The sequence below is a fragment of the Microchirus variegatus genome, assembly GCF_963457635.1.
Source record: "Microchirus variegatus genome assembly, chromosome: 10".
Lineage (NCBI taxonomy): Eukaryota > Metazoa > Chordata > Actinopteri > Pleuronectiformes > Soleidae > Microchirus > Microchirus variegatus.
In genome coordinates, this window is record NC_139811.1 from 14,960,136 (window position 1) to 14,972,602 (window position 12,467).

General features: G+C 42.5%; 1 protein-coding gene across 1 annotated transcript; it reads right to left on the minus strand.

Annotated features, from left to right (window-relative positions):
• Positions 1-187: 187 nt before the first annotated feature.
• On the minus strand, positions 188-12,220 carry iqck (IQ motif containing K; the record flags this gene model as incomplete). The annotated part of the gene is made up of 9 exons (XM_083895818.1): positions 188-396; positions 3,832-3,943; positions 8,992-9,076; positions 9,518-9,595; positions 9,781-9,833; positions 10,373-10,470; positions 11,022-11,142; positions 11,965-12,083; positions 12,169-12,220. The coding sequence occupies 9 exons, from the start codon at positions 12,218-12,220 to the stop codon at positions 188-190; spliced, it is 927 nt and encodes a 308-aa protein (XP_083751944.1).
• Between the last annotated feature and the right edge of the window lie 247 nt (positions 12,221-12,467).

A 12,467-nucleotide genomic window follows, 5' to 3' on the forward strand; every position in this document is an offset into this window, starting at 1 on the left:
GAAATGGCTCTCTCGCCATAAATCCCTGCTTACATATCCAACTGCTTACAGATGATTTTAATAGACTGTTTGACTGATCGCTTTGGTCAATTTGACACCAACCTAATAGGGTTTAATAGCCTGTATGCACCAGAAAAGCTTTGTACCCAGAACATTTTTTTTTTTAGCTCAGGTTGTGAAGTCCAAGTCATGATGGAGACACTGCACTCAGGAAATTATTCAGTGGCGGTTCCTCCACAACGCACAGGCCTGGGGTCAGCCACTCACCAGCCTGGGGCATCGTCTGGGTGGGGGTGTGGACCGCGGTGCTCTGGGGGGTTGGAGAAACCACTTGGACGGACACGTCAGAGTTACCCGGCTTGGGGTTCTCTGGGAGATCTATCGTAGCTGAGCCCACTGCAGATAAACAAAAGGTGCAATTGTTAATATGATCCGAGTTCACTGATGGCACTAAATGATAAAAACACACCGCTGTGGTCTGCACTGTCTGGACCAGTCTTGTTAAACAATGTGAAGCTCCGAGTCAGGTCCATAAATCTTCAGAAAATGTAAAAAAAAAAACGTTGATCAGTGTTCATCAAACCTGGAAATGACGATGTTCTTGAATGTCTTGTTTTGTCCACAAACCTAATGTAAGTAGACCTCCATAACTAACACATATGCGCGATAGGACCACTCTATGGGAGCTTTAAGAAGCTAATACAATCAGAAATATTGTTTTAATAATGAAAAAAAGCTTTAAACCGATTAATGGATTATCAAAATATTAATTTAGCAATCGATTAGTAATCAATTAATCACTTAAATTGTTTCAGTTCTACTTTTGTGTTTCGAATACATATTAGGTACATCATGTCTAAGGGTAAATAAATAATTGTCCAATTGGGTTCTCGGAAATGAAATATCACTAAATATGCAATTCCTTGATAATATATGACTTAAGGCCTGTACAAATAAGAGCAGCTTTAGTTCTGGCCAGGACGTTTCATACTTCAGGAGAAACTGAAGTGCAGAACTCCTGGGAAGTCTTCATGGAGAATTAACCACGCCCACTTCATATTTCTGGCCAATCACACAATAGTTGTCCGAGTTCTGCCTGGACGATTTGCCAAGAACAAGCTGCAAGAAAAATAATGACGCCTCGCAGCCGTGGAAACAAATGTGTCTGTTCTCTGCATGTACAGGCCTTTACTTGCTCATTGTTGTTATTGTTGTGACCTTTTGCTACCTGCAAGTAAAAGACAATGACTTTATGTCTGTGAAGCTGCAATGATTAAACTCCTGTATTTCGTCGTTTATACCACAACAAGAGCCACAACAAACCAATTACAAATGATGGTTTGGCAACATGGGCCACACGGTTAGCGTAGTGGTTAGCACTCTTGCCTTTGCAGTAAGTAAACCCAGGGAACAAGGCCTTTCTGCGGGGATATGTAGCCCTGCAATGGACTGGCCTATTGCCCTATGTCAGCTCAGATTGGCACCGCACCCCCGTGACCCTCCTGTGGATTATAAAGCGGTAGAAAAGGGATGGACGGTATGGTGACATTTCTGGTGGAGTATTTCTAAACTACTGACTGTCACTGTGGTTGAACTCTAAGTAAGAATGTGCAAATAACAGCGATCAGGGCCCACAGATTGGTCGTGCAGAGATTCTTTTCTGATCCCCATAATTCTTACAGCCTTAAATAAGAGACTGTAAGTTGGTCCTGAAATGGCAATAGAAAGAAATTTGCTCTTGTCCTGATTCATACTTTGAACTGGGTCACAGCGGTTTATCATCTTTGAAAAGGGGGTCCCTGAAAATGATTCTCGGGCAAAAACAGATTTAAATATTTGTATATTACGATTCAGATACCATGCAAAGTCTGTTTTTTTTGTTTGTTTGTTTTTGTTTTTGCATCCGTCACAGATGTGGGAACAATAATATTACACTAGCAATATACAAGTCTTTAAAATGTGCTGCTCCCTTGACATGGAATAACTGACAAAGCGATCTGATATTGTAAGAACTGACCTGAGTTGAAGTCCAATTTGGGAGAATCAAGAGGACTCCTCATTCGTTGAAGTGACTGCTTGTAATATGTGGGGAAGGCCATTTTTTAGAGATTGTATCTGTATCATAATCTGTAGATAAGATATATACAGTATATATGAATTGTTTAATGTTTTATTTGTTGTGCTTTTCTTATTGTGGTTTGACTGTTACTTTTGTCTTATTACCTCTGTGTGCCTTCCTTCTATGCCTTTTATTTAATGTGCCTTTTATGTATCATTCTGTACAGCACTTGATCCACTGTGGTTGTTTTAAAGTGCTTTACAAATACAGTTGGATTGGAGTGGATAAAATGTATAAAAAGCCTGACTTATTATTGTTATTACCATTAGGGTAAAAAGCCCTGATGGTATAAACATCTAAGATGTCGAGCTACAGTCAAGGACAGTCCTGTGGTGATTCATGAGCTGGTGAGAGCTGCACCTGTCCAGTAAGCCGTGGCCATTTGACCCTTAACGTAGCATCAGGAGTGGCTGCTCTTTGCCTTATTGTTGTTGTTGTCTACCGCTGGCTAATTCCGATTTTGGACGGTGAAACATGAAAGGTATCACATGCTGGTCTCCTCAGGTCAAATGAGACAAGTGCAGCTGTTGTTGGGTTGACTCATACAGCATGGAGGTGGGGCGAGCTGGTAGCTGCCCTAAATAAGTTCTCAATCTCCATCGCTCTACCGCTGTAGCTCATTTATGCGTCAGCTACCGCAGGGCAGCATCTTCATTACATTAAAAACAAACTTTTGAAACGGTGTGAAAAAATGGCTTCTGTAGAACGGCAGCCTGTGTGCACGGCACACACACGTACAGGCCCCCTGCTAGAATGTCAGGTCAGCAGTATTGGTGCAGGACGTGTATGTGTGTCAGCAGCAGCAGCAGCAGCAGCAGCAGCAGCAGCAGCACTGTGAGGATGTGGCTACACCAGAGCGGAAGAATGTTCACCAGCCTGCCGCGGTGGCTGCGAGCCAGCAAACCTTTGTTTGAGTGGAATGTGTCAGTGTCACAAATACGCCTGTTTATGATCGTGCTGTTTGTTGACATCGTGAATAGATGCGGTGTGTGTGTTAGTAATAACACAGAGATAAATTAAACTCAGCGGTTCACACAGTGGCTAAGGCAGTGTTGCCTCACAGTAAAAAAGGCCAACGGTGTGAATTCCCTGTGTGCATGTGGGTTCTCTCCAGGTACACCGTCGTCCTCCCGCAGTCCAGAAACATGCAGATTAGGTTGTGGACACTCTTAAGTTGAACATAAGTGTGAGTGTGCGAGTGAATGGTTGTTGTTCTCTGTGTGTTGGCCCTGTGATGGACAGGTGACCTGTGCGCCCCCTGCCTTTCACTCTATGTCAGATGGGATTGGCTCCAGCCACGTCCACAATCCTGATGTGGAGAATAAAGCAGTAAACAATCGATGGGCGCGAAAATGAGTTCTCGTGTCTCAGCCGAGATCCTCTTCTCTGTCACATAAACCCACCCTGATGCCTGCAGACATTTTCTCCTGTTTTCTTCATGTGTAATCAGCTCTCTATTTCTCCTCCTCTCTCCCCTGTCTCTTTCTCTTACTGTCGCTGGCCTCATTCTCTCTTTGTCACAACCATAATGTACACAAGGTTATATCAGTGCATATATATGTTTATAACATACACGCACTGCATTGCTGTATAACACTTTATAGGTTCTATGCATCCAGTCTTATCCTATCAGAAGCTGTCTTCAAGCTCAACCTACCGTGTTTGTGTGTGTGTGTGTGTGTGTGTGTATATGTGCGCATGTGTGACCTCACCTCGGCTTTCTTGTTGGGCCCAAAACTCCTCAACAGTTCTGACAATATCGTGGTTCTCTCTCAGTCTTTTCTGCCATTGGCGCAGCTCCTGCACATCTGGGCGTGCTCTGATCTATAACACACACACACATTTGAGGACATTACATTGACTTTCATTCATTTTCAGGAGACTTACCCTAACCTTAACCATAATTACTACTGCCCCGAACCTTACTCTGACCTCTTTAACACGTCTTCTGACGTAACTGGCAACCCGTGGTTGCTCGGCAGCTGAGACTCTACTGACTGCAATGATTGCTAGATGGCGGTAGGTTGCGCCACATGCCAAAACATGATTTCAAAACATAAACATGATTTGCAATCTGCAAAAGATTTTTGTGACATATTATGGAGGATTTTATGGCCAGTTGCTTTAGATTTATTACATAATGCACCTTTAATTCTAGCATAATAATAATTGTGATGATATGTATGATAATAATAATAATAATCATAATAATAATAATAATAGTAGTAGTAGCCTCAAAACTGGATCTGGATCCTGCAACCTGCAAGATGAGCATACGCACAGACAGAGAGAGAGAAAAAGAGGGGAAACAAACTGGGGAGAGAAAGAACAAGTTTAATGACATATAATTAAGTCATATTCATACCCTGAGTGTGAGAAAGTGAATGAGAGTGCACCACAGGAATTCCCCCAGCAGTCTGCGTCTATAGCAGCACAACTAAGAGATGGTCCAGGTTTCCCTGAGCCAGTTCTAACTATAAGCTTCGTCAAAAAGGAAGGTTCTAAGTCTAACTGTGATTATTATCATATAGTAACAATAGCAAGTGGTAATAATGATGAATTAATCATTTTGCTGTTGCACCACTTCATAAAGAGTCACCACTGAATCTTCTGAAGATGGTCATAAATGATGACTGGGAGTGTTTGTGTGTTTTCCTGTTTTAAACAGGTGCATTTGTGTTTTCCCTGCAACATTATTAAACAGCCTCGCTGTTTCAGGTTAACAGAACATATTCCTGCAGCAGTGTAGCCTCCTTCTCCTCCTCTTTCTTTCTCTCTGGTTTTTAACTCTTGCGTTCCCTCGTCTTCTCCTCCACTATTAAGGTGAGCCTTTCCCCGGAGACAACATCACCCACCTCCAACCACTCTCCTCACTACTCTGTATTCTCTTCCACCTCTCCTTTGCCCAATTTGGTTTTCCTCTTGCTCCTCCTCCTCCTCCTTCTCCTCCTCCATTCAAACCCAACATTTTCCCATGAGTGCCTGCTTGTGTGCAGTATTGTTATTAGCAGTGGATATGAAAGGGTTCCTGTATAGATGCCTGGTGATTGGTTGAGGAATAGTGAGTCACAATGTCACAGCAGCCCCCTCTGCTGATGAGAGGAAACCATACAAATTGAAATGGGGGGGGGGATGGGGGTCTGGAGTCTGTCACGATTCTTATGTGTAAAGTCCACATGGCCGTTTCTACACTGTGTCATGGTGTGGCTCTGCCGAAGACCTCATGTTTTGATTCATTCGCCGATTGCGTTTCCCCCGAAATGACAGAAAACATGTGGTTGAGGGGGGACATCCTGAGACAATGCTTAATAATGTGTCGCCACACATCAAGACTAAAAACAATTCCTCCACAGTCGCTGTGAATATACAAGCTTTCTCCAGGATGTTGTCACTTTGTGTGTGATAGCAGGAGACAAAGAGATGAGCTCTGTGTCTGTACGTGTGTGTGTGTGTGTGTGTGCAGTTTGAAGCCTGTCTGTGTGCCGAGATTTTTTTTACTTTTCACAAAGATGACATGTAAAGCAAATGATATATCTGTTATCTGTTCTGACAAAAAGTTACGTAACCTTTGCTCGTGCAATATCTCCTCGTCGATATCTCGGCACACATGGCAGAGTCTGTTTCAGGGTGCACGTGACTCAAGTCCTTGCATGCTTGCGTGTATGCATGAAGGTGGGGATTAGAGTGATTAGAAAACATTAGTAAGACACTGTAAGCTGTATGGAAACACAGGTACTGTATATTTGATGATGCGAAAGCACAGATGCATGCACAAGAGCGGCACAAAAACACAAAAAAAAAAAAAAGGGCTGTCTTTCAGTGCCCACACCATCAGAAAGCACAACACAAGCCCGAGATTCAACAAGCACACAGAAACACAAACTGCGCACAGCATGCCCTCGTCAACCGCTCTCTGTCTCGCTCTCGCTGTCTCATACACACTTCAATCCCACTGCGCAGCCTTTTTTGAGCCGTTTTCCTTTTTGTGCAAAGCTTGCCTGTGAGACTGAGCTCCTCGCACAGTCCCACACTCTGCAGCAGCACAATGGCTTCTGTTTCTGAGGGATTTGCTGCAGTCAGATCACCGTCCACGCTCGACAGGCTGTACAAAAACATAACCACCATGTTCTTTAAGCTCCACACTCCACCCACAAATCCACATCATTTAAAACGTCAATATTTACATCAGGGTTCCAGCAGTTTGTAATCTGTTTCCTGCTGGAGACTCATGAGTGGTTAACGCCACTGCGTGAAGGTAAATGCGACTGATGCAAATCTCCCTGTTTCAGATTGAGGTGTGTATTAGAGCAGGGGTTCTCAATCCTGGTTCTGCGGACCCACTCTGCTGCATATTTTGGATGTTTCCCTGCTCCAACACACCTGATTCAAAGGATCAGCTCATTGGCAAGCATTGGAGAAGACCCATTTGAATCAGGTGTGTTGGAGCAGGGAAACATCTAAAACACGGACCAGGATTGAGAAACCCTGTGTTATTAGGGCCATTTATGGTGGCCAGTCCGAGTCAGGAACACCATGACCTCCACAGGCTCTCTGTAGGCTGGGGAAGTGAGGAGGAAGCAGAGCCAGCGGTTCCTGGATGTCATGAGTGTGTGTGACACATTTGCTTCATTGAAAGCCAATGCACGTGACCGGTCATCGACTAAACACTGGACTTGAATCCAAACCATTCATTAATCTGTGTCCTCTGATCATTCAACTGGAATCACAGGCCTACTTCTGCTGCTGCTGTTGATGGTAAGGCTCTATTGAAAAAACAATGTCAGTGACCCACTTCTTCACAATATCTGGTGCACATGTACTTTCCTCAGACATGCTTCAACCAGGCTGATATACAGTATGTATATTGTGAAAAAAGACTTAAAATTTAAAACTAAACGTATTACTCATTATTTACAGTAATACATTTAATTTGCATATCTAACTGAATATTCTGCATCCTTGGCATCCTTGGTGTCATCTTGTTGCTTATTTTCTAATTTACTGTATATTTTATTCAAAATCCATCCATCATCTACCGCTTTCTCCTCCACCATATATATATATACAAGTAACAAGAAAACCTGTATTTAATGTTGTAATGTCTTTTCTACAAATATATATTATGGTCTGTAAAACCAACATTCCTAAGTACTTAAAACGTCAGTCTGGTGAAATATACATTGATGTGAGATCTTTATCTGAATACATATATCTGAGAAAATAAATGACATAATTGGCTTGTGACATGCTGTTGACGCGCACGCACACACACACTGTCGTCATTATCATCATCATAGGAACAGACACAGACACACTGTGACAGAAATACACACAGAGAAACAAATGAGGTTTCACAGTGCATCAGTGCCACACAGCAGTTTGTTTGTGCTGATCCTTCGTTTTTACTCGGCTGCTCATTGTGCTGCTAACTACAGAGTTTCTTAAGCCAAGGCAGCAGCAGCAGCAGCAGCAGCCACGACAAGACCTTGCCTCAGTGCCTGCCTAAAATAACAAAGTAGCTCCAACCCAGTGTCTTTTAAATAGGTCATGTTAGGTCTTCAACTTAGAAGCCTAAGTGTGCTGGGCCCTCAGCCTCCCGGTGCTTCTCAGAGGTTGCCAATGACGCACTTCCTTCCATTTTGGCCCCATTCCTACTCCAAGGCCACTCTGCAACATCATCTTCATCCACCTGAAAGTGTTCCAACCTGAGATGTATCCCTCCGGATACTGCATGTGCTCCCATTCCATGCTGTGGTGCTTGCTGCAGTGCCCTCACTGGCCCAACTGAACCTCTTTCAGTTTGGAGGTGACAGACAGCTGGCTCACTGCTGCCACCTCATGTCAGCACGAGTTAATCTCTTCCTATTACTGGGTAAAAGAGGAAATATTGCCCTCTGCTGGTGATCAAGTGGTCCAAATCTGGATGCATGTCATGTCAAGCACACGCCCACAAACTACACAGCATACAGGCAACATACTTTTACATCATTCATTTGGTCATGGCAGCACAGCACCACTCAAAGGTTTTGTCGCCCAACACTTGAGTCCAATCCTCACGAAGGACAAGGAAAACATTTGTGGTGTGAGCGAGACAAACAAAAACATGACCCCTGCTTGCATCCTCACACGACAGGAGACTGTGTGGAGAAACTGCGGATGTTTTTCCTCTGGCACTGTCTGTGTGTCTATTTTTACCACAGCGCAGAGCATTTCAGACCATGACGCTCCCACACGGGAGGGAATCAAACCCCAAGGATCACTGATGACATAATCAAGTCGCAAAATGCAAATGCAATTCCTTTTTGGGGGAGAAGAGGGTTTTCAGCAGAATAGTCCCCTAAAAAGTGGGAGGCACATAAAGTGTTGCAATTCCTACACCTATTTGATTTGGATGTAAATACCCTCACATTAAAGCTGAAAGTGTGCAGTTTGTTTCATTTCACCATTATAGTGGTGTATAGAGCCAAAAAGAAGAGAACTGTGTCCGTTTCCCAATATTTATGGACCTGACTGTACACTGTGGTTTGTGCAGTAATAACAGGTTTCCTTCATGATTATGACATCAAATCCATGTCCACAGTGTACTGTAACTTCTTCGATCAATTTGGAAAGTTTAGGAGTTGGAATCAGCCCAAGTTAACATGGATGAGGTTATTGTCTCGGCCGAGGTCCACCTTTCAAAGCTTTAAATGTTTTTTTTATTGTGTCAATTTCTTGTCTTGACTTGATCCTAAGAAGAAATCGATCATATCGAGCCATGATAGTAGTAGTAGAAGTACGTATTTTCACAAATTTCCATATACACTGCCTGCCAACAAACCAAGTTCTAGTTTTCTCAGCATGTTTTGTTTTCTTTGTAATGTCCAGTGTACCTTGTATCCCCTCCAGAAAGCCTGAATGAGCAGAGCAGCCTCATCTTCACTGAGGCGTAGAAACAGAGGAATGGGACGTCTGGGACTGGGAACAGAGAGAGACAAAGAGAAAACTAGTAAAAAACAAAATACAAGCAGCATGGAAATTGCATTGCATTGCATTTTTTTTTCAATCTATATCTCATTTTTACATCTTGAATTCCTGTGAAATTGATATTTGAGAGAGAAACTACAAATTGCTCATGAGCAGATTTAATCAATCCATCCATTCATCTTCTTCACATGAGGGTCACAGGGTGGCGATGATGCCAATCCCAGCTGACATAGGGCAAAAGGCGGGCTGCACCCTGGACAGGCTGTCAGTCCATCACAGGGACACATATAGAGACAAACAACCATCCGCGCTCCGCTGTGCCCAAATCTGCATGTTTTTGGACTATGGGAGAAACCCCCAACACACACACAGACACACACAATTGTTAATCTCATGTGTGTGAGACAGTTGACAGGTTGAGGAGACACTCACTGCACACTGAGCCAGTCCTGGACAAAGGGGATGTCGCAGAAGTTCACCGGGCCATGTCCACGTCTGCGAGGATTATGACTGAGGGAAAAAAGATGAGTGAGAGGAGAGGAAAACACATGAGACACACACACACACACACACACACACACACACACACACACACACACACACAGCCCTTACAACATGACAATGGAGAGAATCCCTGAACTACAGTGGGTATTATAAAGTCAAGAGTTAGTTGTTGAGACACGCGATGGACTTACTTGTAGAGCCATTCAGTGAGGAAGTCACATGGGTTAAACGCTGTTGATTTCCTCTGCAAGTAAAAGCAAAGAAAAATGTACTGACACTATTATTACTGACACATCACAAGTATTTTACTGTTTTGTCTGGATGGATATCTTTGAATGTTTTGTCACATAAAAGTACTACGTCATCAGAGAATTAATTGGTAGTAAATAGAAACTATACGTTAAATTCAAGTACCTCAAACTGTACGTGAATATACTTTAATAAATGAGGGTTATTTCTCTGCATAAAATCAAAATCACCATGTTTGGAGATGCACAGATTTCAAACAATATGGGAAATTATAATCAAACATGTAGCATGTACTGAATGTGAAGGTGTGGTTTATTCTGATCTATCGATGAAGTGGTTTGATGTTTGCTTTGTAGGTCAAGTTGTCCTCCAGTCTTTATCTTTATCTTTAACCAGCAGATCTGCCAATTCCAGTGACTGATTTACTGAGTTTCTGAGTTTACAGGCTTTAAAACAAACTGTGATCATGCAGAAATATTGACCGTCTATCGTTTGTTAGTTCGTTGGAGGCTTCAAGGCAGATGAAATTCAGACCTGGAAACAGCCGTGTTCATGCGCTTCTCTCAGCAGAGCCTGCAGCCCAGGCAACAACACGGGAAACACCTTCCTCTCCATAAAACATGTTACAGGACCTGACAACACAACACACACATGCACAAATACAGAACCCATTCATATTATATTGCCATGTGGGAAACTGCAACAGAACAAAAAACAAAAGTGCCCCAAAAAAACCAAATTCGGTTTAATGTATTTTTGCAGGAATAATAACAAATCTGTTTATCTACCACATTTTTACTGATTAGGAGTTTTGTATGGTCAAGTTTCATCAATTTGTTTTCATCAGCCATTGACTTTATTGTAATAATCAATCGATTCATCAGTGTATAAAATGTCAGACACGGAAAAAGTATATGTGTGTATCAAATACAACTGGGAAACTAGGTTTGGGAATTTGACAGCATGTGATTTTTGCTTTATGAATCAATAATACCGAAATAACCAGTCAGCATAATGTACACCATGTGATCAGAGAGACAAAAATACAGTTTTGCACCTCCTATGGGATCTGTTTGTAAATAAACAGATAGTTGTACAGGTTAGGGATAACTTAATGAACTTGCACCACAACAGGGGCCTTAAAAATGTTAATTCAGTACCAGGGATTGAAGACGTTGCTTACGTTGGACTTGTGACGGCGATGATGAACAGTTCTGTGTCTCTAACACCGTGTCGTCACCAAGAGCAGAGCAGGACAGAAGTGGGTCGAAGTCTTTCAGAGGGTCAGCAGCATCCACAAAAACCTGAATGAAACCAGGGACTAGAATCAGGTATAACATCAAGGACATGCAGCAGACTGTTGAGCCAAAAGAACATTTAATATCATAATTGTGACTATAGCAGGAGAAAGATAGGTATGAAATAGTTCATCATCAAGGGATATACGGGTAACGAGAGCTTTGCACTGATGTAATTAAAGCTGTAAATCTGTAATTACATTTTGACTCAGCAGAGTGATAATTAAAAATGATCTCCAATTTAAGCTATCTCTGAACAACTGTTACTCTTTAAATGAAGTAAATTGACTACAGCCACAGACCATGAGGTGTCCTGCGTACCTAATAAAGTGGCAGGCCATGGCTCACAAACTGTGGTTGAGTATCACCAGGTACGCAAGCTTTCTCTGGTGGTACTCGGAGGAAAATCCAAAAATACTGTTCTACTGTGCAGAGAAAATGCAGAAAATGTAATAAATAACCAGATTTAAAAAAAATGTATATATATATAACTGAATTCAGGAAATGGACTACAATGCAGGGCATTGTGGGTAAACACAGCTGAAACGTACGCACATGTATAGCGATAGCCGGGAGTGATAAAAGGTAAAAGCTCTGATGAAAATGGTCAGACAATATCACAACCGACGAGTGAGTTTTCTTGTTCATCGTTTAGGAATTTCCAAAAGATATGAATTTCTCCAAACTAGCCCCCCCCCCCCCCCCAAACAGAATTTTGCACATGGCAAAAAAGTGACATCATTTGTAATAAGAAATGTCACTTTTGTCTAGGAATAAATTAATTAAAGAAATCTGTGCCTCATTTCCTCATGTGGCAGAATGGTTCACCTCGTCTGTGGTGAGTCCGTGTGTGTTAACACTGAACTGGGAACAGTGGGAGCTGACTGAGCTGCTGTCACTCATCATCTCATCAGCACTGGGAGAAGTGGGCCGCTCCGCTTCAAACTCTACACAAACACAAGGTAGAAAACTAAGTTTTTCCAGTTAAACTAAACTCAGTTTACACACTTTAACAGAATACAGTCAGCTTACCTTCACACACTTGTTGCCAAAGTGATTTTTGGGCACCGATATCCTCCGCCATTATTCCTCTCGCTCCCTCCAGTGGTCGTCACGGACTCTTTAGTTGCCAAGGAAGTGGCTAAAAGACGCCGCGAGAGCGACTTCCGGTGACAGCATCACATTTAAAAACAGAAGTCAGCTGACAACAATGGACAAAAACAGAATACTCACTCACACCTTTTTCGCATCTTATGACACAGGTCATTATCCTGACGCTATTTGTTGAATAAAATGTTACGAAACATCTGGAGTGCAATTTATTATGTTTT